This window comes from Pectinophora gossypiella, chromosome 11 (assembly GCF_024362695.1).
Source record: "Pectinophora gossypiella chromosome 11, ilPecGoss1.1, whole genome shotgun sequence".
Classification (NCBI taxonomy): domain Eukaryota; kingdom Metazoa; phylum Arthropoda; class Insecta; order Lepidoptera; family Gelechiidae; genus Pectinophora; species Pectinophora gossypiella.
The window spans coordinates 4809967-4834880 of NC_065414.1; the positions used below are offsets into that span (position 1 = coordinate 4809967).

Consider the following 24914-nt stretch of genomic DNA (forward strand, 5'->3'; position numbering starts at 1 on the left):
GAATGGAATTTTGTATTGAATGAGCCTCAGAGAATGAGCGACAAAAACAGTCTTGGATGAACATAACTGCCTCACTCATACTAAAGAATTCTATAGGAAGTTCGAGTAAAATAGCTATATTTTTATCAACCTATTCACATTTTCAGTTCAATGACCTTGATATATTGAGAATGAATGACTTAGTATTTATTGAACTTGTAGTTTATGATTGACATCACTTACATTAAATTTATGTTTAAGTTTTATAGGTAGGTACTATAAATCATATTTCTCAATACAAATTTTATGCACAGATGAATGTATACCGATTCAAAACTAGTAAAACTCTATCCTCTACAAATACGATTTTAGTAATAATGGAAATAAAAATAAGCATTTTAATTTAAATATTTATTAATACTAGGATCTTCTATGGCATGATTTTTATCACAGGTAAATGATACAGTTATAGCATATCTAATACCAGACGAAACTTTCTCTACATAATGACGATTTTCAGCACCACTGGTAAACATACTAAGCCGACCTTTCCTTGGCTCAACAGTACGGTTGAATTTTTCATCAATGAAGACAAATCTTCCTCCCTTAAAGTCAATATTATAATCTCCTAGATACAGCAAAGTGGTGTAGTGGAAATGTGGGTAGGTTTCCTGTAATTTATTAAAATTATATTGTTATTTTATTCTTAGCTAGATATACCTAACAGGAAAATGTTTTATCCAGAGCAAAAAATTGTTCATAGCTACCTATTAGTCAAAATAGCTATTACCATTATCAGATAGATCAATAATTTAATTTCAAAGGAACAATTAAATCAAATTATGATTCACCTTATCAACATGTGGATGCCAATATTCATCATGAATGCCTGCAGCTTTCTTAGCAGTCAGCTCAGAGAAGAATGTGGTGTGGGTCAGGTATATTTTATTTGGGCTAATACCAAAGTGGTGTCCTACGGCATATCTGATTTTTTCTTTAACAACCTGAAATCAATCAAAGTAAAATATAGCCTTCAACATGAATCAATTCACTTTTTAAGTTAATAAGTTTCTTATCAGTTCATTGAACATAGCTGTAGAACGCATTTATATGTTACATTCCAAGAAAAAATATACATTTTTAAATGCTTTAAATTGTAGGCAAATACTTATCATTTACTTACTCTGTAAATATTAAAATCATTTTCAGTAAACAAGTTCTTGGTGTCTTCATTTTTATATATATTGATGTAGTGGGTACCCTTAGAAAGTGCGCCGCTGTGAAGGTCCAGTATAGAAGCGCCTCCTGCAGATCCGCCTACTTTAAATCCTTTTTTAGCCATTTCTAGCAGATCTTCAGCTTCTCTCACTGATATAACTTGATCAGTCACATATCTTTTACAATCCTTAGGATAGCAGCCCTCATATCGTTCAACTTCCCTTAAGTATGAGGTAGAACACTCCACGATTTGGCCTTTGCCAGGCAGTATATCAGACTGCCTAGCGAAAGGTTTAATATTTTCTTCTTTTGTTGAAAAATATACGACTATCAATAGAGAGGTAATAACCACAATACGCGAGAGGACCCTCAACATTAGTTTGTTGTCAGATGTAGCTCTGAAATTAAATATATTTGTCCAGTTTGGATACATAGGTATTCATAGAAAACGATATCAAAAAATCATTACAAAACTAAAGTCATAACATTACTCACGGCTTGTCATGGATTTTAGCTTCTGATGCAGATTTATCACCATTTTTATCAACGGTAGCGCTTACATTCTTTCGTTTCTTTACATCAGACATACTTATAATTTATTTTATGAAACTCCGGCTTCGATTTTATTGATTTTACTAAAATTGAATGTTTTTCTGTCTAATGTACACAAGGAAAAGATAAAGTTTTTTGAAATACTCCATTCCACGGACATAAACCAAACAGAAGAATGAATGAATGATATATAGCGGATTATAGCGTGGTTGAGCTTGAGCTTGATTGACAGTTCTTTTCTGAAGTTTTTTTATATTGGCAACATTATAAAAAAGTATCTCGACCGTTGTATGTTGACTGCATTTGCGATTATCAATTTTATTTTGAGTATTTCTCTAAATTATCTGTGTTTTTCGCAATAAAACGATACCATGCTCGAATTTTAGTCGCAATTGGCGTAGAAAGTTTCAGCTGCTGACTGGAAGAATTCGCTGCGCCATGTATTTCGACGGCGATGACGTGAGATTTCTCAATCCTGAATTATTGTTTCAAGTTGTTCGTCGAGAGATCTGTATGTATCATTTATCACGTCATATTACATGTCCTGTACGTGCAAAGCCTGAACGATGGATTGGTTTCAGCTACAATCAGTTCGAACCTTGAAGTCGCACATTATGGTCTGAGAAGTGTACCCACTCACACAGAAGATGGCATACCCATTAGGAAGTTGTATGTGTCGAATTTACCACCGAAGGTAAGAAAAATGAGGGTCACCTTCACATTTACTATTATTTGTTATGCTGTTCGGCTTTTTTATTGGTTTTTCGGCATTCAATAAGTTCAAATATTGGAGAAAGTCATATGACAGAGTCTCACATGGTTATTATTGGCCTTAGTGTTGTCTTACACCAGGTGTATCCCCTTTAGAGTCGTAATACCTTATCTTTATATTTCCTTTTGTACTTGGATATTTAATTTGTCTAACCCTTTTCTGTGCTGTGGTGTGCACAAAATTCTAATAAGAATCTTATTGAAGATAGGATTGTAGTGTTGTACAAAGCCAAAATATTGTTTTAACTGAAAAAACAACAAATTATATCTTTTGTAAATCACCAGTTCTAATAATTTTAGTTTCTGCCCTCTTTTTGTTATTGTTATCTAAAAAATCTAAATTTCAAATAATAATAATCAAATTCATTTGACCATGTAATTAAATGTCATAAAAATGGCATACAAGAAAAATTACACTGACTATAATGTGAAAAGTATTATAATAAATTGTGGTGTGTTTCAGACAACCCGCACAGAGCTGTTTGGAGTGTTTGCCCAGTATGGGTTTATTAAGAGCTGCTGGCTTCGTATGGGAGACAAGGGGCCTAACAAGACACCCACACCCACTTACGCATTTGTCACCTATAGCAACCCTGCTGATGCCCACAAGTAAGTTGTATCATTCATCAAAGGCAAATAATTATTAAGCTACTGTATTGTAAAGTGTGTCAGTCAGTAGCATTATAAATGTTAAGCATGTTCACCATATACCAATGTTTCGTATTTAAATAATTTGTATAAAAATGTAAATGTTGAAAGTTATTCTATATGTATTTATTTATATATAGACATTTGCAACATTACAGTATAAACCATTGCATTACAAACAAGATTCTTATGGGCCTAAAACAAATTTACAATATTATAATGATAAATTGAACAACAATAAAGGAACGATACACAAAATAATAACAAAACAATTCAATTAATAATAATGAGACAATACATAACAATAAAATAAAAATTATTTAACTTATGCTACTGACAGGCATCAATTTTTCAAATGCTTTTGCACATTCACTCAACAAACATCCAATCGCACTCTCAAACAAGTCGCAATGTGGTGCGGACGCGAGAACGAGGTTGAGAAGAGCACAGACACGTAATATCAGCGTGTGGCGGTGCGCCTGCGTGCGCGCAGCGGGCTGCATCAGCATGTATTATATATATTACCCACAAAAACAAAAACTCATAACAATAAAAAAGGAACCATAGGAGGAAGGTCCCACTGGCAAAGGTCTATGCTCATAAATGAGTAGCAGAAGGCTTGGTTTCCTTATTTAAAAAAAATGCATTGGTGATGCAAAGAAAAATAAAAGATTTGAAAGCTTTGTTTTTTCCGAATACTGAGAATTCCTGGGAAACAGGAGTCTGAAACGAACACCAAACTAGGCATAGCCCATTCAAGTACTACTTTTTATTTTTCATTGTTAGAGCGCTGCAAGCTCCTATCCACGAGAAGATGCTCCGCGGGCGCAATCTGAGGATATCTCCCGCGGATAGCTGGCACCAACCGGCGGAGGACGCCGACGGCCGCGTGCGCTGGAAGCCGCGCGGGCAGAGGCATAGCGACGCCGCCCCCACACCGCACGCTGAGCAGTCCAATAACCCTGAAGGTAACTAACACATATTCAATATCTATACAATATGCATACAAATATTATAATTGCGAGAATAACTCTGTGTATTTGTCTTTTCCTGTGTGAAAATTGGCACAGGATAGATGGAAACTCAGAAACAGACATAGGGTCTTGATTCGCAAGGAAAACCAAACTTCACGCGCGAATCCGAATAAGACACTTATTCACATTGGATTGTTTTTGCAGCAATTCCTGAAACATCTTCAGACAATGGAGAAACGAGTTCTGAGCCAAATGAACAGACTACTGTGAGTAATATTTCCTGATTTTTATGCAAAAAAGTAAGTAAATAATTTAACATTCCCTTTTTCGTTTCTTTCCATCATTTTAGTAGGTACAACCCTCACACTTTACATAAGCCTTTATTGTGCTGTACAAACATGATTGGCTTATCTCCACGGAATAGAAGAAAGTGGGTGGAAAGGCCCTAACAGGCTGTCGCCGCTTCAACCCTACTCCCTTTTACTACTACTCCTGTACACAGATAACTACAATAGCTTTATTGCTTCTCAAATTCTATAGCCACTTTACTAACAATGTATATTTTATGTGATAGGCTGCAATTTTATCATTACTTTTCGTAAGATACTGCATACAAAATATATTTTTTTGATAAATAGCTGATCATACTACGCCTTTTAGCTTTACTGTGATAAGGAGGGATCTCCTTGCTTGATAGTATATTTGACTTATTGCCCTGCAGGTTGTAATACACAAGACGACCTTTTAATATACACTTCTCATCAAAAAAATCGAAACACTTCCGTTTTCATTGTTTCTGTCCGAATTTAACACAAAAAAGAATTCATACGATGAAAAAAAATACATAAATGTATAGCTGGCAGTTTGGCCATTACAGTAATAAGCGAAAATTCTAAATTCAAAATTAGAATTTCATTTGTTTATCTTATAAACGAAATGAATCACTGTTTTGAGACAAATGTGTGTTTAGGGTTGGAGTACATTTAGCGTTTAAAAACTAAAAATTGGCGCCTATCCTTAAACTTTTTGTTTTTTATTTCAATACTGTGACTTTGGGACGTCTGAAAAAAGGTTTTTTTTCTAAAACGTATGGATACTTCGCCCACAGAAGCCGCCCAAGTTGTGGCATTGCTGGATTCTGGCCTTAGTCAGCGTGTTGTGGCTGCAAGACTGCATCTAAGCCTGTCATCTGTTCATAGAGTCTATAAACGTTATCGGGAGACTGGTTTGTTCACGCGCCGTTCAGGATCTGGCAGGAATCGGGTCACTTCTGAGCGAGATGATCGATTTATTGTAACAACTTCTTTAAGAAATCGACGCCTTAACGCTTTTCAACTGCAGCAGCGGCTTCGTGTTGTACGAAGGGTGGCTGTAAGTGACTCTACAATTAGAAGAAGGTTGAAGGATCGTGGACTGGTACCGCATAAGCCAGCAAATGGGCCGAAATTAACTGCAGACCATCGAAGAGCGCGCCTTAACTTTGCACGTGAGCACCTTAATTGGTCATACCTACAGTGGAGCAAAGTTCTCTTTTCTGATGAGTGTAAAATTATGCTGTATGGTAACGACGGAAGGAACAAGGTCTACAGAAGAGACGGAGAACGCTATGCACAATGCTGCATTGAAGAAAAGGTCAGCTATGGTGGCGGTTCGTGGACGGTTTGGGGAGGAATCAGCGCCGACGGTAAGACAGAGCTTGCTTTCGTGTCTGGGCCACGTCTGCCTGCACTAAACTGTCATCGGTACGTCGAAGAGTGTCTCGAGCCTCATGTGATGCCCTATGCACATTTTATTGGCAACGGCTTCATATTCATGCACGACAATGCTAGGGCTCACACCGCGGGCGTCGTACGAGATTATCTTAACGAAGTCGATATCTCTATTATGGAATGGCCAGCAAGAAGCCCGGACATGAATCCCATTGAACATCTGTGGGATGAATTAAAGAGACGAATTCGAGCAAGAGATCCTGCCCCAGAAACACTTAGCCAACTGCAAGATGCAATCCAAGAGGAATGGGACAATATACCACAGCATGTGATCGTGACTCTCATCCGATCCATGAAGAACCGTATGGAAGCAGTAATTAGAGCTCGGGGAGGGAATACAAGTTATTAAATAAACGTTTTTTAGCTTTTTTTTTCATTTACGTGTGTTGTTTTATCCATTTCCTTTATACTCCATACGGAATAAAAATGACTCATTTAACAAAATACGAAACCTATGAAAAATTCATTTAAATTTAGAACATTAACATTAAGATTTGATAAGCTCATATTACTCACTATTAAACGACATTTAACATTTATTCCTAAATGTACACATTTTTCTGATAATCCTGACAAAACGTAAACTTGCAAGGTGTTTCGATTTTTTTGATGAGAAGTGTATTATTCGCGGAGATCCGTGCGCCATAAAGTTGGAGTGCAAAGTTGAAGTGTGAACTATTTGCTCATACTTGTATAGCCCGCGTTTCGCGCTCGCTTCGCCCTTCCAACCTCTTCCGTCTATTCCGTGCTAATCTTCTACATCATCACCCTCCTTATTTAACCTTAATTGGAGTCGGCATAACATATCCTCCTCCACTCGTCTTATTCCTTCATTCATGGCTTATCTTGTACATAATAAGTTTTTAACATTGACACTTTATATTGTTCATGTCTATGCCTTCTAATGTTCTGAGATTGCCACACCTTAAATCTGATCTGATCTGAAAAAAAAAGTAGTTATAATGCATAATATTCAATTCAGAATCGAAATAACGCTTTTTGATCTAAATATATTCTAGTGCTAAAAGTGTTAAATAGTCACCCCAGACTTAATTGTTGGTCTTACGTTTTAGGCCGCAAAATTGAAAACAGCAGAGAGCGGTGCGGAATCGGAGCGATAAGACAATACATATTTTATTCTATTGATTAATAAATACAATATGAAGAAAACTGATATCAAAGTCTTATATTTGTAGGAGACTTTAAGGGCAGTCCGCTGATAATCCGCGACTTACCGGACATGATAACCCTGTATTCCCCACCACCCGGCTGCTACCCGCTGTCGTCAAGTCATTTGCGACCTTAGAGTGAAAACCATACTTTTTATTTCCAGTCTAGCTCGTCACCGAGCCAGGAGCTGGAGCCACAGGCAGATGAGCAATGCTACAATATCCTGGACATTCTCAACCGTGACTGCCTGACGCACGTGCTTACCTACGTCCCCATCAGAGATCTCATCCGCTCGGAGCGCACCAGCAAGGCCTGGCAAAACATGGTGCAGGAATATCTTCAGAGTGAGTGTCGGCTCAATTCTTTTTAGGCTATCTAAAGCGGTTTTGAATATTCTTATTAATAAGTATGTTGCTATGCTCATATAATTCTCTCATCATTAAATCCAAGAGGACATCCATGTTTCATTTCCCAGCTGGCCACTTTGCATTGCATTAAAATTAAACTGTGTCTTCATTTTGACGTAAATGTAAAGTCTATTAAGAATCCGGTCGTGTATTCGACAGGGTTTTCGTAATGGAATTCGTCTCGTGCATTCACATACAGAAACATTCCAGCCTTCCAAGTACTTTGGTAGCACTCTGTACTTCCAGGTACTTTGGTGGTGGTACGACTGAGTGAGAGTTGGTCATTGTGCATGAACAGTTACTCCAAAGTGTAGGTTACTTTTGCCTAGTGCGGTTTTAGTTTGTATGACGCGGTGTAACGTGGTGTGCAGGCATCCGCGTATTCAAGACGTCGTGGTGGCAGCACACGGGTGTGACTCTGACGACGGCGGTGCTACGGCGCGTGCTGCAACGGCTGGGCGGAGCACTACTGCGGCTGCACATCGACCACCACTGGTCCGCGCTCAACGACCGCACCGCACACTCCGTCGGCAAGTTCTGCCCCGACCTCGAGGAGCTCAAGGTCTGCTCATACGTCATACATAAATCCACATTCACCACCAGTGATCTCCGCTTAAAATTTATTAAGAAAATTTCCTTCTATCTGGCCTTACGATGTCACACTTACCCAGTGTTATTTTTTCACACAAAATGATTGCAAGCCCTTGTTATTTTGACACCCTTGGCACTTACCATAACTTATCTTCTTTTCTTTTGTATTGCAGGTTGTTGGCATGCACACCAAAAACTGGAACCCTCTTATTTACGGCTGCAAACAACTGAAAAGTCTTTCGTTTGTTTCGTGCAATAAGGTAAATTATTCAATTACTACAAATACTATAATATTACCGAAATATAGTTCATACAATTAAGCTTATGAATAAAATAATGCATTTGTTTCAGCTCACGGATACAAGTTTGGTACACCTAGTAAAGAACGACTCGGGCATAGAGAGTCTGACTGTCGCCAACAACACGCACGTGACGGGTTTGTTCCTCACGGGTTCCAGTCCTCAGAAGCTCACTTCCCTCTCGTTCTACAACTGCTACAGCCTGCAAGGGACCGTCCTCTGTGCAGCCGTGGAGAGCCTACCAACCATCACGACCCTCAGACTAGACGTCTGCCCCGTCACCATGTGGAAGATCATTCCGTTCATCATATCAAAACTCCCCAAATTGGAAGAATTATCGCTCAGTGAATACACTTCAGTCGACGGCTGCGTCACCCCGCAAAGCATTGACGCCTTCTGCGAATCCCTCGCGGTCCTAACTGAACTAAAAATATTGAATCTGAGCAGAAATATCCATATAACTAATGCAGTGCTGAAACAAGTCGCTCAGTCGTGCTCCAAGCTTCAGAGTCTCAACGTGTCCAGTTGTAACTCCAAAAAGACTTTCCCGCACGCAGGTAACATATATGTGACGGGTTTGGGTTGTTGCCAAGTGATAGTACATACAATAAGATAAACCATTGACCAATTATTGTGATCGGATATTCAATATAAGGGTGTATCGTCGGATAGAAGCCTGTTTAATTTTATAACATGAACATCATAAAAATGTCGAATCCGATACTGTTACGGTATTTATCAGATCGGAGTCCGGTAACAATATTGTATCGTATCCGACACTTCCGTTACCGTAGCGTTTAAACGGTGGCGTGTGGTGCAGGTGTGGGCGACGAGGGCATCGCGGCGGTGTGTCGTGGCTGCGCGGCGCTGCGGCGGCTGGACGTGTCGTACCTGGCGGCGCTCAGCGACGTGGGCGCGGCCGCGGCGCGGCGTCTGCCGCAGCTGCGCGCGCTCACGGCCCGGGGCAGCCCCGCGCTCAGCGCCGCGCCGCTGGCCGCCGCCATCGCCGCCTGCCACCAGCTGCAGGTACGTGCCAGCGCCCGCCCCCCCAGCTGCAGGTACGTGCCAGCGCCCGCCCCCCCAGCTGCAGGTACGTGCCAGCGCCCGCCCCCCCAGCTGCAGGTACGTGCCAGCGCCCGCCCCCCCGGCTGCAGGTACGTGCCAGCGCCCGCCCCCCCAGCTGCCGGTACGTGCCAGCGCCCGCCCCCCCAGCTGCAGGTACGTGCCAGCGCCCGCCCCCCCAGCGGCAGGTACGTGCCAGCGCCCGCCCCCCCAGCTGCAGGTACGTGCCAGCGCCCGCCCCCCCAGCTGCAGGTACGTGCCAGCGCCCGCCCCCCCAGCTGCAGGTACGTGCCAGCGCCCGCCCCCCCCGCTGCAGGTACGTGCCAGCGCCCGCCCCCCCGGCTGCAGGTACGTGCCAGCGCCCCCCCCCCCCGGCTGCAGGTACGTGCCAGCGCCCGCCCCCCCGGCTGCAGGTACGTGCCAGCGCCCCCCCCCCCCCCCCCGGCTGCAGGTACGTGCCAGCGCCCGCCCCCCCGGCTGCAGGTACGTGCCAGCGCCCGCCCCCCCGGCTGCAGGTACGTGCCAGCGCCCGCCCCCCCGGCTGCAGGTACGTGCCAGCGCCCGCCCCCCCGGCTGCAGGTACGTGCCAGCGCCCGCCCCCCCGGCTGCAGGTACGTGCCAGCGCCCGCCCCCCCGGCTGCAGGTACGTGCCAGCGCCCGCCCCTCCGGCTGCAGGTACGTGCCAGCGCCCCCCCCCCCCCCCCCCCCCCCCCGGCTGCAGTTACTTAGCCAGCGCGGGCTCACAGCGCCAGCCTGCACGTGGCGCGCCTGGCGGCGCTATCGGACGCGGGCTTACGGCGCACGGCAACAAAGCTAAGCTAAATCAAAACCTCGAAACCTTCGGTATGTGAGTCCAACTCGCCTTGACCGGCTTTTTTGTTAGATTTAAAATTGTTTATTTTACAGGAGGTGGACGTATGCGGCTGCGACGCGGTGTCGGAGGAGGTGGTGGCGGCGGCGGTGCGCGCGCTGCAGCTGCAGCCGCGGCCGCTGCTGCTGCGGCTGGCCGCCACGCTCGCCGCCACGCACCAGGTACGCCACACACATCGGCTATACTATACATACTATCTTATACTCTCGAGGCAGATAATGATAAACAGGTAACAAGTTATCTGCACTTCGCCCAAATATATCATCATTTTTTTAAAGTTGTGTGCGTCAAGCTAGCGGCCTCAAAAAAAAAATGGGCACGAAAAAATAATTTGACCATACCAAAAAATAGTACTCTTATTGAAAAAAATAGTACCTGTTGTAAAAAAAATAGTACCATCACGGTTCTGGATTTATAGCCATGTTTTATTGCACTTGCTAGCTTGACGGTGAGCGAAATTTGGCGAGAGTTAACGACAAGGTCTTTCGCTTTGATTTAAACGCCAAAAAATAGTACCGAAATAGTACTCACCCCCTGCAAAATACCGAAAGTAGTACTTCAACGGTTCCAAAGTTATAAAGGCAGTTCTTTGATCCCGCTAGCTTGACGTTTTGAAAATACCTATTATCTGGGGAACGCTTGCATACTTCAGTATGTAACTAATGTCAATAAACTCGTATGAAATAGTACTCCCTACCATCATAATTTTGATCCGATTCTCTTTGTAGAAATGTTAAAAAATCATCATAACCTATGCCATACATTTGTTGTTGATACAGTCACGTAGACAATTACATAACCTCACAATTTATTCGTAAGTATTGCCATTTTGGAGGTCTACCCTACCATTTCTTTGCACTTCAGAGTGCTGCTATTACAAAAAATTCCTATTGCATACACCCATATGCACTAATTTTAATAGAAAATGGCTGCATGGGTCTAGTTCTTATCGAAAACAATCTGTAATTTTAATACATCATAATACATTTTTAATCTGCTGTTTTATTTTATAATTTATACCTTTGTTACGGATCGAAGTGTTTGTTAATAAACAATTTGCAGTATTTGTAGAATAACTCAAAGAGTTTCAACAATGATATTACTTTCATCTGACAACCCTGGCACTTCACCAATTTTTACCCAAAAATGGGGAAAAATACTAAAATCTGACAACATTCTTGACTGTACTTGTCGTGATAAATGTATGACATAGGTTATAATGACTTTTTGACATATTTCTACAAAGAGAATCAGATCCAAATTATGATGGTAGGGAGTACTATTTCATACGAGTTTATTGACATTAGTTACATACTGAAGTATGCAAGCATTCCCCAGATAATAGGTATTTTCAAAACGTCAAGCTAGCGGGATCAAAGAACTGCCTTTATAACTTTGGAACCGTTGAAGTACTACTTTCGGTATTTTGCAGGGGGTGAGTACTATTTCGGTACTATTTTTTGGCGTTTAAATCAAAGCGAAAGACCTTGTCGTTAACTCTCGCCAAATTTCGCTCACCGTCAAGCTAGCAAGTGCAATAAAGCATGGCTATAAATCCAGAACCGTGATGGTACTATTTTTTTTACAACAGGTACTATTTTTTTCAATAAGAGTACTATTTTTTGGTATGGTCAAATTATTTTTTCGTGCCCATTTTTTTTTGAGGCCGCTAGCTTGACGCACACTTTAAAGTTGACACTATACCCTCAGATCTAGAGTAACTACAGTATATTTCTCAATTCTCTTTACTACGTCTTTCACATTACAACATTCCATTATCACATAATATACATAATCAACCTTTACGAATACTTCGGACACAGGCTTCCTCTTAATTAACCGGAGAGGGTATGGAGTATACATTGTAGATGGTTTGTATGGGCTTTTTCTGTTCTTTTCAAACAAAATATACTTCTTTTAAATAAATATGTATGTTCTCCATGTACAGGCGGAGTTCCCTCGTCACAAGCTGCTAACAGTCGACGTGTCGGATGACCGCAGCAACCCGCACCTGCGGCCGGACTTCGTCGACCGCATCTTCGACGACAGCTCGGAAGACTCCATGGACGACCTCTACGACCACGAGGACATGGACGACTTCCTCGGACCAGGTAACTTGATTGTCCGCACATGTGTTCACAATGCATTAGATATATGTATAATTTTCCTTCGTATTTTAAAAGCAATAAAGAGTACACGAACAAAGAAACAATTAATACGAGTTGACGTATGAGACCGGTCGCAATTTAAAAGTAGCCATAGCATTATTTCTCGATTTTTTCTGGGAAAGTCACACACACTACACACATAATGTCATATACACTGCGAAATAAGAACTGAAACCCTCTACCACAGAATAGATATTTCTTCTATTCTGTGAACTCGACTGGACTAAATGGCGTTTGTATAAGAATACAAACTCATATTGATCATTTTAGACTATTTCTAGATTAGCCATGGCTACTCCCCTCCGGTCCACGGTGGTCCGTGTTGCTCTATGTTGGCAATACAACATTTTCTGCCACTTTTCGCGGGGCGGGAAGGTGTGAGACGTCACATTGTGGTTGTACCAATTGTCGATAAAAGAAAATCGATAAATTCAACAATTCGTTCAGGTAAATCAGGTTTAAAATATGATAATAAAGATAGTTATAAAATTGGCAAAAATGGAGTGGAGGAAATATTATTGATGAAATGATGGGTAAAATTGAGGAAGTAATTGTAATATGGCATACATAATTAAACTAAAAATTGGGACCACAAATCTTGACTTGGCTTGTAACAAGCTTGTCTATTGCGATGTTTTATTCAAAAAATCATATCCGAATGTTTTAATAAGTGGCGCTTTCGTAGTTTTACTATAAGGCAACAATATGTAGACTCCTTTGTCTTTGACATTTCTATCGATAGCATCGACAAATCGGTAAATCACTAGCATTCGATGAAAGTGACAACTATGATCTCCATGACAACTACAAATAATCGCTCATAGTCGCTTGACTAATCCGCATAATGTATGAAGCATAATTGATATTATTGATCAACAAATCCGTAAACAACAGGATGGTTATAAATTATATTTTTAAGTTTTACGAGAATGAAATGGTAATAAATAATAATGTGATATAATACTACTAAAGTATGGAGCCAACGCCTTATTTTAAATAAACTCGACTAGCCAAATCCTTTTTAGTACTAAATACCGAACAATAAGACATTTTTCAAGGACGTCGTATCAGCTACGCACCTAGATTCAGTCTAGCGGGCAGGCCGACTGCAACTAGTTTTTATAAAACTACCTGTCCTGGGGACATATAGGTTCGCATAGGGGAACACCTGCGTATGGCTGCTCCCCCCCCGTGTTGTTCATTGCTAGGGTGTGGAGTCCTACAAATGTATGGTTAACAAACTTAATGAAATAACTTCGATAATAATGAAGATTACTAACCCTCATCATGTTTATTAGAACCATAAACTATAAAAACTTAATTAAAGAAACAAAAAATAACAAAATGTTATTTGTATCTATCTTATTGGGCCTAAGTAATCTTAGGGACCGCCCACAGTTTGGGCACAATACCCTAACGAAATGTCAATATTATAATATAAACTAAGCAAAGGCAAAGGTATTAACGTCATTCAGCCAACAACTGCATGAAAAGCAAAAATATTCAAATTAGCTTCTTATTCCTTAATAGAATAATGTTTCATTTAAAAATATAAAAAAATACCTTACATAAAATTGTAATTATTGGTGAAACAGATGACGAGCTGTTCCTGGACGACGACCTGGATGACTACGAAGGTTTCTATGCATACGGGCTGCACGGCCCCGACATCATCCTGTTGTAGCGCCGCACACGCCGCGCCGCACTTCGCACCGCACGCGCAACTCATTTTATATGACTTTTTTGTTTCCTTAGTTCAAGCATTTTTATTTCTTCTCAGAAGAATTAGTCACTTTTGTCCTTTACCTTTTTTTATTTAAGAATTCTTGCATGCAATAGAATCTAATTGCATACTCAAGAACCCTGTTTTTTATCTTATTATCTAGCATAGTTCTCATGTGTTCTATTCTAGTTAAATTTTTTGTTGATCATATTATTGCTTGCAATAAAATCTATATAATGATTGTATATCTGTGATTGAGCATAATGCCGTGTTAACTTGTCCTATATACTTGCTTTTACTCTCGTTTATCTTTCTATATATATATAAAATATTTAATGTTCGTGTCGTAACTGTAAGCAAAGTCTGAAACATTGTGATAGATATAAATTGTTCATGTATGTAACTTAATTTTTCGAGGAACACGTTGGTTTAAACTGTATAGTAATAATAACAAATTTAAAATTACAAAACTGCCAGAATCAAAGTTATATTGTTACACCATGTCGCCTGTAAGCATCGCCTCATATCATAAATATATACATACATATTATATACCGCAGCCACCACGCCGCGCTGCTCCAGTACTGTGATAACCAATTAGTAACTGATTACTTGTTTTTTCAAGTGTTAACAATAAGAGTCCATAGATACAATAGTAACCACTTGTCATTTTATATATCAACTAGTTTTTAACAGTGCAATATCCTATGTTCAGATAAATCATTCATACCATTTTTTTTGTTCCAAGGCACAGTACTTCATTTAAATGTAATATTTATTTAACAAGAAAGTAGTGTTTGTTTGTTGTCCCTACATAAAACTCTTTTTAGTTATACAAATGGGATATAAATTATTTTCACTTATTTCGACACCAAGGTTTTTGTGTTTCGAACCCTTTTTCAGATATTTTTATTACATTACTGTAATTTTATTATATGTTCCCTTTTTAAGGATGTAATGCATTGTAATCAAAGTGGTGATTTTTATTTCTTTTACTAAAGGAAGATTTTGTTTTAATCACATTGTTGAAAATCAGTGACTTATTTATATTTTTTAAGATTTTTTTTAATGTAGAGTAGAAAAACATGTTTAATTTACTATGAATGAGAAGTTATCTTTTTGTTCATTGGAAAAACATAGCTAGTTAATTAATGTCTAGTGAAAAAGAAAAAATTAAACATATTTTAGTGTCTTACAGTCTTATTTGTTTGTTTTCTACAGCTTACATGCTTTTCTGTGAGGTGTTGTGATTTATAAAACAATGTCAAGAATATAGCCACAGGGAGAGAATTGACACATATTTAATTTACTAAATTTATTTGTGTTTGTTTGTTTTATTTTATTCTAGAGCTAAGTGGAAAGCATGCGGGCTGTATCGATTAGTCCTCTTACAATAAAAAGGGGCTACACTGTTTATTTTTTGTTTACACCTGCAGTTTGCAATATCTTGAGGTGTTCAATAATAAAATATTTGTAGAAGGATATATATTTTCAGGGTTCACTTAGTGGTGATTTATGTTTTTAGATTTGCATTTTAGGATAAACCATGTGCATGAGATGATTTGTGAGAAGTTCTTAGTTTTTATACATTTAATTGTTTTGACATTATTAGTAAGAAAGGAAATACAACATTCTCTTCAACAAATATACATTTTTATTTCATATCTGCAACATTTGACTAAAGCCTGCATGTAGTAACAAGGACTCTTGATTCTCAACAATATTTAATAGGATCCTCTACTACATTATACAATAAAAGTTAATTATTTATGTCCAAAGCTTTAATTAACATCATAATTACTTGTCTTTATATAAATGTTCCACCAACGACCCATGAAGCCAACATCAACAATTCTCGATGGAAAACTAAAGTAAGATGGCTGTAGGTATTTGCACTGAGATTTGTACAAGTCGCAACTATCATTCAGTTCTGAAGTATACATAATTGAAGCTATTCCGAGGTTACTGTAATGAATAACTCCAGCATTGTAACAAGTTTCAAGAAATCTTAAGTGTTCTATGGATTTTGGATTCTGACAAGGTTCACTAACCATAACGATGTCGTTGCCGATTCTTTTCAAGTTGTCTTTAAAGTCCAGTTCATCAGGGTTATTCTTGCCAAGCAGATACAGCATCCCCAATCCTACAGTCCACTTAAATGCTTTCTTGGGCTCATCTTGAATATCATTGCGTAAATCTATCAGCATTTGTTTGTAGTCAATGAACAGATTTTTCCAGTAATCTGCCCATTTTTCAACAATTGTCCCTTTTAGTCTTGCAGGGAATTTTACTTTGCTTCCTAGGTTGGGAACTCTAGCTGAGGTTTTTGCTAAACTTCGCAACATTATTATATATGTATTTCAAAACTAATACCGAATTAAACTTATTGAATGTATAGTAATCTATCTACTATTGGAAATTAATAAAAAGGATCTTCATTTTTCGGTCGAATGTAAAAATCTAATCTAATATACAAATGTCATGTCAAGTAGTAGTAGTGACATTTTCATTACTTCAGGTAGGATAAGGCAAAGATTCAATATTAGGTACAGCCATTTCTCAAAAAGATAACCGAGGTTATTATATCCGGAGGCCTGTTTTACTCTATAATGCCTATGATTAAAACAGTGTATGCTTGCTACATAATTTATTAAATCTAATTTATACACAGATCTGTGAAATCGATAGTAGTTAAACAAAGTCCATTTTCGTTATTCCATTGCGTTGACATCGAGGCACTTTAACCTTTTCTTGTTGGCATTGAACCTCCACCCTTGGCTTCACGCCTCTTTCGAACAAAATTCATTCCTTGTGGCATTGTCATTTCAGGCGGCGGTGGTGGCGGCGGCGGCATTCCTTCGGGAGGTGGAGGTGGTTGAGGCATTTGTCTCGCAACCTACACATACAATTTATAAGTATACAGGAGAGGAACCGCGTTCATCCCACCTTACAAAATTATGTGAAAAAGTCAAAATTCAATAAAATCTGTACCTACCCAAAATACCAAGTGTAGCGATATGTCGAGTTCAAATATAGTTTATGTTTTCACTGAATTTCCTACCTATCTACGTAAACCTATTACTATCAGTCGAATGAAGTCACATATTATGTAATCCCTTTGGGGTAGACAGAGTGTCATTGCAACGTTAATGTCCAAAGATATTTCAATTTTGTACAGTATCGTGGTACAGGTTACCATTGTAACCATACGAGTACTACACACTTTAAACAGTATCCCATTAACGACCACCGCAGTCCAGTGGTTGAGCGTTGGGCTCACGATCCGGAGTTCCCGGGTTCGAATTCCTGTGGGGACATACCACAAAAAATACTTTGTGATCCCTAGTTTAGTTATGATGTTACTTACAGGCAGATCACCGGACGATTGTCCGAAAGTAAGATGATCCGTGCTTTGGAAGGCACGTTAAGTCGTTGATCCCGGTTACTGTCAGTAGGTAGTCGTTACATGAGCCATGTCAGGGGCTTTTGGCGACTCAATAGCCCTGACACCAGTTGTTGATGAGGTTGGTAATCCATCTCACAACCCACCACGATAGAAAAAGAACAGTATAAGACTTTGCTACAAGACTATAAGACTTTGCTACTATATGTGCAGGATTTTAAGCAACATTCTGCCTATTGCCCTTATGTTCAAGGAAATCATTTCTTTTCTAAGTAAATGGTACAAAATAGTACCAGGCGGTTAACAACACTTACTCGTCTTAGTGGCTCCAGATTTTCATGAGTGGCTCCGGCAATAGCAGAGGACGATGGTGGCGCGGCTGCTACTAGCCCGTACCCCACCACAGCGCACACGACAAAGACCGTTAAACAAAACGAGTGTTTCATCTTGACCGGTCACTGCTCATTGACGCCACCAGCACGATCCCGATCTTTATAACCACTCCGTTGCATGTCGACGGAAACCTTTGACAAACAATACAACAGCTTCCTGTGCGATAGACAAGATAAAAATGCAATAATAACGATGATAAAATTAATTACGTGTCAGACCATACGCGAGGACCTAAACCAGGGCCTCATCTTAGTAATTATCAGCTTATTACGGAGTTATGCGGCAACTAAACAACATTTTTCAACTGTTTCTAGATAGTAATCTTACTGACACTGCGCGTGGAGCTGAGTAGTTTGGTCACGCAATGTAGGTATGGTTACGTACACTGTCATATCTAAACTACGAGTGCTAGTAGCACTGTCTGCTTTAGAGCAACGCGATATAATGTACATGTTAAAAGAATACTGCGATAGTGCAGTTATTTAAGTACCAACTAAGAAAATAAGGGATTGTGTTTACTACAACATGACGGATTATAAGGACGATAGGCTGATCGTCTGTGACTTTACATATCTACATTTAGCATTTAGGTATGAAGTATACGGTTCATCATATGTCCATTTTAGGACTTCGTATCATACCTACATGACTGTAGTTTGTCGTTTCATTAGGTACTTACCGCTCTGCCTGCCCCATTTAGGATCATGGGCGTAAGTGGTCTAGTAGTCATTTAGAGTACGGGATCGGTTTCCCGATGGGAATACATAAATAAAAATACGGTATCAGACAAGTGGGCAAAGGAAGAGGTTTGGACATCGTACTTAGGCTGAATCAACTGATAGACTTAAGTAAAGTAAGATGAATAAAATGAGCTGTACCAGGAACCTTTGGCTTCTCAATAATAATCCGGACATACGACAGAAGAAATATATCCGGAATTATTTGCGGAGGAAGTAATTTATTACATAAAATGTCCTTTCACCTTATGCGTCATGGAAAACTTTAAGGTTTATTATTTTTAATTAAATCTAAAAAAATTAAAAAATCGAGTGCGAATCGGTGCGTTCATAGTCTATCGATCAATCATTACAGTGACAATTGCTCGTGTGTTTGAGTCTTTAAATCAGTCATAAAAAAGTAAAAAAACATAGTCTTTCTCCTTTCAACGCTTTGAATCTCCTTGTTGGCGAAACAAGATATAAATATCGACTAAAAAAATCATAGGGCGGTATTCGTGCGAACTGCGACTTCGTACTACGTATAGTATCGTATAGGTACCTACATGTTTGCTTCGAAATATCTCTCTCATTTCTTTTTTTTTTCATACTTAATCGCCTGTTAAACCGCCAAACTCGAAGAAGTCGACTTGCCTTGTGTCAGCGAAATATTTCTAGATATTGGGATCTAAAAGTGTAAAGAGACTGTTGTTTGTTTCTCTGGGGAGTGAATATTTAAAAGCATGGAGACTAAGACTACACCGGTCGTCGCAGCAGCGGCAGGCAAAGCGTTAAAGGCGCCAAACCGCGTCGGTCGTGGTGTTCCTGAAATTGTTGACGCATACTTGAAGAAGTGCTCATGCAGTAGACAAAAGAAAATTGTATTCTGTCGAGCTTGTGGCTTCTACTGCAACGGCCGTATTCGCTTGAAGTGCGACCTGCACCCAAGGGTAAGTTTTTCAAGTCTACCTTCAGATTGTAATCATAGATATGTAAATGCTCTAACTTTTTATAATCTATTTGAAATAACAGCACAAGCAATCCTCTGACACCATAAATACCCAATATCAATAATGTGTTATATAGGTATCACAGGGGGGAGACAGGGGCCAAACCTTCATACATCAGGCAGAGGCACATCTGAGGGACACCCCATACAGCATCTCTAATTACTTGAGAGACATTCCTGTCCTCTTATACAAACTTGTAATAATAATAATGTATATGATAGGTATAATAGTTAAACTTTGTTTCAGGTGACATTTTTGCTGGACATTGCAGAGTGCCCTCGCTGCCATTCTCCTGCATTTTTGGATGAATATAATGTGCCCAATTTTGTTTAAAATGTGTGTGGAATTCTGAATTTCAATTTGATTTGTTTTTGTTATTATTGAAGATTTTTTAAATTTTGTTGAGGCAATGTCAGACATTCCTATTTTAATGAGCATTTAATTTCCTATTAAGTTGATATTCATGTAGTTAGAATAGTTTGGTGGTAAGGTGATTTTTATGAGAATTTGTTTAAGAACTTTAATGAAAACAAAATATTATTTCGAAGGTCATTGTCTCTAAGTTTTCTATTCATTTGTAATTTTAATATGTATAGGTAGTGTACCATAAACTATGTGTGTAAGCACCTACATATTGAATCACTATGTTTAATAAGTACTATTTTTGCAATAACACATTGATGTAATAGTATGGAATACATGAAGAAAAGCTTTTATGATAAAAACTTTTGTTTCATACTGAAATTCTATTCTAAGTACATTATTTGTTGAGCAAAATTAATGAAAGGTACATTGTTCTAAAATCCACCAGTGACTTGTTATAAAATGCAAAAGATATTGACTTCTTCCAGTTATGTTTTAAGAAACATGAAGGTTTTTATGAAAAAACTTGTTTCATGTCTTATTATCTTGTGATATTAAACTTTCTACCCTAATAATATTTGAAGTCTGTGCCAATTCATGTCACAAAATTAATATGATAAAAGTAATTAAATGTTTTATTTTTATCTTTACTACTTTCTACGAAAATAAAGCTTGATAGCAAACTGATAAATGGGTTATCTTTTTTAATGGACATTTCGGTAAATCTCTTAAAATGTGCATATCAACAAAATTATGCCATGAAGGTATGGCATGAACCTTCTTGAATTTCCACAACAACTGATTGATTTTTCTAGTAATCAATATTGGTCATGGGATATTATAAAATTAGAACAAGGGACTAGTATTTTGTAATGTTTATTGGTTTGCCTGCTTATAAAGTATTTAACATGTTTAAATTATACTATAATTATCTACACAAATTATTTCTGAACTAAATGGAGAACCAACTGGGGACATCAGGTCTATCTTTATTGCGATCAATGTATGCTTTGAATGTTTTCTTTGCGTCTTCTAAAGATTTCTCATTCTCTTCCTTATTTTCCTTCGCTTTGTCAACAATGTCTGGGAATTCAAATTTCATGTCCTTTGGCTGTAAAGAAAATATTTTGAATGTTGACTATGATAAATGTATAATTTTACTAAAAGCTCCACACTTTTTATATCTTTATTTATAACTTCACACTATTGTTTTTTTTTTAAATAAAGTTAAGAATAATATATAAAAAGAAAAGTACTCACCAAAGTTACAAAGGCATATTTTATGTCATCATCTTTAACAACATACCCTTTTCCAACATCTTTTCTGAATTTACCCATTGTGATCCTGGTTCGTACCTCCACTACCGGTACGTTATAAATCTTTTGCAAGTAGTTTTTCACGTCGTACTTTGTCATTTCCATTGAACATTGGAAGTTGACTATATTTGGTAATTGTTTAGGAAGAGGGCGTACGAGTTTCATCCAGAAATTGGGCAAAAATACTCTGAGTTGTGGATTACCCTTTTGATATATGGGATACCTATTATATAAAAATATATTAAATTAAGTATAAAGGGAGAACGGTACAAATATTTACAGTTGATAATGCCCTGCTTACCAGCGTGTAGACATTTCGGATGAGTACAGCAGTAATTCAAAGGATCCAAACTTGAAACAATGACGCTAATAAAAAATATACAACGAGAAAAATAAGATAAGTGATGAAAAATATTTCATAACCTCATTACCTCACTCACATCACAACATTATACACACAGACCAAGTAGAGATGCTACGCATCAGACGGAAATGTTCCATAGTAAAAAAATTGCTCTGTGGAAACTGCTCTTATAGAACATGACAGCTCTTATTTTTTTAAATTGAATTTGCCTTGGAAGTTTGTAGTTTTGGGTGGTAGCAATTTTAGCCTTTTTTAGCCTAAATCGCCTCCCCTTTTCACCTTCGTGATAAATCTAATTATTTTAATTTGGAAAGGGAATTTGAAAATAGGTAGTCCTATTTATTAAAAATATTTTTTTTTTTAATAGTTTGTTTTCTGGATCTCATGTACTCAGGGTAAATTCTTGCACAAATTAATGTCAGAGATTTTTTCGTGACAATCACACGCCTTCTTCTTCTAGGGCGTCGAGGAGTGGAGTAAATGGGTGCATCTGAAATAAGAAACACAAAATAATATCCTCACAAAAGCTCTAAATCGACAGAAACAAATAAACATCCTACTACGCCACATCCATACCTAGTCCATTCTATCGAGGGCGATTTTTTTTGTGTTCTATCTGTAGATAAATATGAAAAGTAAAACAATATCGAAATAATTGCCCGTAACTGGACATCATACATATTCATTGATTTAAGATGTGTAAACTTACCACTTTCGACTCTTGTATGTTTCTCTAGAACTTCAACTTTGCTGTAGGAAGGGTCTTCATGCAGTCTCCTCTTACAATAATTGTGCTCATGAGAGACATTTTCTGAAAAGTAATGTTTCAGTGAGTTGCATGCTCAGACTTCTGCCACTGTTCTTTTCACTAGCAACTGTCCCAAACAGACCAACTTATCTGAACAGAACAACAAACAGAGCATCAATTGTTAATAGAATAGCCACTTAATAATAAATAATGTAGAATAAGAATAGAATAAGAATAAAATAATGTGATACATTATTTTAAATAACTCTGAGGGTACTTACTAGTTCCATCGGCGTCGTGGTGTAAGCCTTATATCAGTAGTGACTCATTAGCACAAAAAAAAATTAGATAGGCGTCTACGCGGAGCCGAGATTTCACGCGTGGCGATGAGAAAAACCTTTTCTGCTTTCATAAGCTCAGGACACTTCGCAATCTTTCAGAACCAATGCACACTCTACCCATTTTTAGAGTTCTATCTCAGATTTTGGAAATCTATAAAAAAATACGTCCTTTCATCTACTATCACAACTCACGACACTACACTTATGGTCATGGTACATGGTGAAAGTTAGATAATACAGCTACAAAAATTGAGAGGATAAGTTACGTAGTTAAATGTTGTGGAGGAACTTTGAAAATGTCATGTCGAACAAGATGGCGACTGGTCTTTGCACTCTGGCATAGCAGGCGAAATAGGAAAGAAGTAAGAAGGAGGGGCGGGTGGATCTGTCATCTTCAATATGAGCAACCATAGTTATAATGTGAGAATGATATGTATGAAGATAACCGCCCATGATTATACACCTGTCATTATCATTCTGTTAATATTTTTTTTGGAAAGGAACGGCTCTGGTTTTTTTTTAAAGTTCTCTGATTTATTCTGATTAAAAATTAGATAACGTTCACGCGACACCACATACAATCCTGGTGTTAATCTAGTAACATAATTACAACTATACATTAATAATGGATTCTATAAACACAGTTTTTTTCCAATTTTTTAGACGATTTGTGGTGGTTTTATGATTAAAAGAGATAATGGTAACACTGAATATATCAAAACGGCCACACCACACTAACCAACTGTCAGTTTGTTAATTGTTATAAAGATGGCGGTGGCTCTGTCACCCGATCAAGAGCTTGTGAGTATTTTTGAATAATTAATATACTTTTACCTTAAATGAAACATATATTTGTACAAATTTCCGTTGATAACCATCTTGTTCTTAATGCTCAGCGCTCATATTCATATACCTTTGTGTAAAAGTTCCACATGAAGTTCTTTACATGCGTCGTTTACCATGTCATCAATGTTTGTTTTGATTTCTTCGAGTCTACTTTTATAAATCATATTATTTTGACAATAATGAGTTCTATTATAAGTTTTAAGCAAGAAATTGCATTTCTGTGGACATATATTGTATGTAGCTACGTAGATTCCATTGAGGGAACGGAATCATATCTCGGCTAAGCAAGCATGATGTGGCTCTTTATAGTTTCCGTTTCGAGTGTCGGACCTACTTATTTTGTCTCTACTGGTTTTTTGTTGCGTTTCTATCGGAACTCGCTTTACTTTACGGGAACAAGCTTTACTATTGGAATTATTGTTGTAGTCTTTATATTAATTCTTAATATTAATACAGATAGGTTCGTAAGAATTTAATAAAACATATTCCTAGTTTATTTAATTTATTAGTTTCCTAGTATACTTAAAATCTATGCCACACACAACATAGATCATAACACCACAACCTATGTCTGACTGTCTGAGCAACATTACATTATGCATAATAGGTAGGTATACATTTTGTGTAGGTGTACCTATATTAAAATTATAGTTTGTATTTGCATATCAAATGACTGGAGACAGTCATAATGTAACATTACTCTTGATGTATTATGGCTGCATTATATTGCTAAGTCTATCTACTGTTAGGTATGTTATTTTAGAGTATGAGTAGATAGGTATCTACTTAAATTTCGTTATCTGGAATGTTTGGAACACTTAGGAAAATGTACCTTTCAATATCTTTAAGAGCTATCAGAAATTATATAAAAGCACTGCATGTAGAATGCTACATAGTAAGCATGTACCTACATACTTACTTTTCACTACTTGTTTTAATTAATTGAAGCATTTGCTCTAACTATAGGTAAAAATATTGTTGTTTTAAATCAAATCCAATAGTCATGTTCTTCGTTTGATTATCATAGTATGGTTATGGAGACTTCATATAAAACTATCTCATAATTTAGTTTCTGGAACTCTCAATTAAAATGGTTATTGATTGTGGAACAATTCGACGGCAATGCAGCATCCCTTTCGCCTATCTGCATGTTCTATGTAAAATATAAATTTATCTATCAATTCCAAAATAGCACGGCTATTGATTGTCCG

The 24914-nt window shown here is 38.1% G+C and overlaps 6 protein-coding genes across 7 annotated transcripts in view; 3 read left to right on the forward strand and 3 right to left on the reverse strand.

Annotated features, from left to right (window-relative positions):
* Positions 1–375: 375 nt before the first annotated feature.
* Positions 376–1910, reverse strand: LOC126371027 (2-oxoglutarate and iron-dependent oxygenase domain-containing protein 3-like). The gene is made up of 4 exons (XM_050016222.1): positions 1693–1910; positions 1163–1595; positions 831–983; positions 376–650 (listed from the first exon to the last, which is right to left on the reverse strand). Exons 1-4 carry the CDS (start codon positions 1782–1784, stop codon positions 378–380), a joined length of 951 nt encoding a protein of 316 aa, XP_049872179.1. The 5' UTR covers positions 1785–1910; the 3' UTR covers positions 376–377.
* Positions 1911–2011: 101 nt separating this feature from the next.
* Positions 2012–15847, forward strand: LOC126371022 (F-box/LRR-repeat protein 7-like). 2 transcript variants are annotated; one of them, XM_050016215.1, is made up of 13 exons: positions 2012–2260; positions 2331–2443; positions 2984–3129; positions 3955–4136; positions 4347–4408; positions 7245–7425; positions 7860–8050; positions 8253–8339; positions 8431–8935; positions 9199–9404; positions 10347–10472; positions 12260–12422; positions 14075–15847. In XM_050016215.1, the coding sequence occupies exons 1-13, from the start codon at positions 2188–2190 to the stop codon at positions 14161–14163; spliced, it is 2124 nt and encodes a 707-aa protein (XP_049872172.1). In that variant the 5' UTR covers positions 2012–2187; the 3' UTR covers positions 14164–15847. The 2 variants fall into 2 exon arrangements, with proteins under 2 accessions (XP_049872172.1, XP_049872173.1); XM_050016216.1 differs by lacking the exon at positions 14075–15847 and having other exon boundaries at positions 9199–9436; positions 12260–12416.
* Positions 15834–18095, reverse strand: LOC126371028 (mitochondrial import inner membrane translocase subunit Tim29). The gene is made up of 2 exons (XM_050016223.1): positions 17920–18095; positions 15834–17098 (listed from the first exon to the last, which is right to left on the reverse strand). Exon 2 carries the CDS (start codon positions 16545–16547, stop codon positions 15984–15986), a length of 564 nt encoding a protein of 187 aa, XP_049872180.1. The 5' UTR covers positions 16548–17098; positions 17920–18095; the 3' UTR covers positions 15834–15983.
* A 1152-nt stretch (positions 18096–19247) lies between these two features.
* LOC126371030 (uncharacterized protein CG13380) lies at positions 19248–20778 on the forward strand. The gene is made up of 2 exons (XM_050016226.1): positions 19248–19664; positions 19971–20778. Exons 1-2 carry the CDS (start codon positions 19458–19460, stop codon positions 20055–20057), a joined length of 294 nt encoding a protein of 97 aa, XP_049872183.1. The 5' UTR covers positions 19248–19457; the 3' UTR covers positions 20058–20778.
* Positions 20779–20947: 169 nt separating this feature from the next.
* On the reverse strand, positions 20948–21877 carry LOC126371029 (probable 39S ribosomal protein L23, mitochondrial). Its single transcript, XM_050016225.1, has 3 exons — positions 21706–21877; positions 21348–21627; positions 20948–21198 (listed from the first exon to the last, which is right to left on the reverse strand). Exons 1-3 carry the CDS (start codon positions 21717–21719, stop codon positions 21040–21042), a joined length of 453 nt encoding a protein of 150 aa, XP_049872182.1. The 5' UTR covers positions 21720–21877; the 3' UTR covers positions 20948–21039.
* Positions 21878–23573: 1696 nt separating this feature from the next.
* The window catches only part of LOC126371033 (tyrosine-protein phosphatase non-receptor type 9), a 61182-nt gene continuing 59841 nt past the window's right edge, over positions 23574–24914 (forward strand). Inside the window, exon 1 of the mRNA XM_050016230.1 lies at positions 23574–23658. Within this exon, the coding sequence (XP_049872187.1) occupies positions 23626–23658 (33 nt within the window). The 5' untranslated portion in view covers positions 23574–23625. The remainder of the gene's footprint in view (positions 23659–24914) is intronic.

What these genes read in the sequence shown, in the direction of transcription:
- LOC126371027 (XM_050016222.1), bottom strand. Translation starts at nt 1,784, where the DNA reads ATGTCTGATGTAAAGAAACGAAAGAATGTAAGCGCTACCGTTGATAAA. An exon ending in GCTAAAATCCATGACAAGCC is followed by an intron (nt 1,596 to 1,692) that starts GTGAGTAATGTT and finishes ATTTAATTTCAG; the next exon opens with AGCTACATCTGACAACAAAC. An exon ending in ATGATTTTAATATTTACAGA is followed by an intron (nt 984 to 1,162) that starts GTAAGTAAATGA and finishes GATTGATTTCAG; the next exon opens with GTTGTTAAAGAAAAAATCAG.
- LOC126371022 (XM_050016215.1), top strand. Translation starts at nt 2,188, where the DNA reads ATGTATTTCGACGGCGATGACGTGAGATTTCTCAATCCTGAATTATTG. An exon ending in CCGACCTCGAGGAGCTCAAG is followed by an intron (nt 8,051 to 8,252) that starts GTCTGCTCATAC and finishes TTTGTATTGCAG; the next exon opens with GTTGTTGGCATGCACACCAA. An exon ending in GGACGACTTCCTCGGACCAG is followed by an intron (nt 12,423 to 14,074) that starts GTAACTTGATTG and finishes TTGGTGAAACAG; the next exon opens with ATGACGAGCTGTTCCTGGAC.
- LOC126371028 (XM_050016223.1), bottom strand. Translation starts at nt 16,547, where the DNA reads ATGTTGCGAAGTTTAGCAAAAACCTCAGCTAGAGTTCCCAACCTAGGA.
- LOC126371030 (XM_050016226.1), top strand. Translation starts at nt 19,458, where the DNA reads ATGGAGACTAAGACTACACCGGTCGTCGCAGCAGCGGCAGGCAAAGCG. An exon ending in AGTGCGACCTGCACCCAAGG is followed by an intron (nt 19,665 to 19,970) that starts GTAAGTTTTTCA and finishes ACTTTGTTTCAG; the next exon opens with GTGACATTTTTGCTGGACAT.
- LOC126371029 (XM_050016225.1), bottom strand. An exon ending in AATATGCCTTTGTAACTTTG is followed by an intron (nt 21,199 to 21,347) that starts GTGAGTACTTTT and finishes TTTTCTTTACAG; the next exon opens with CCAAAGGACATGAAATTTGA.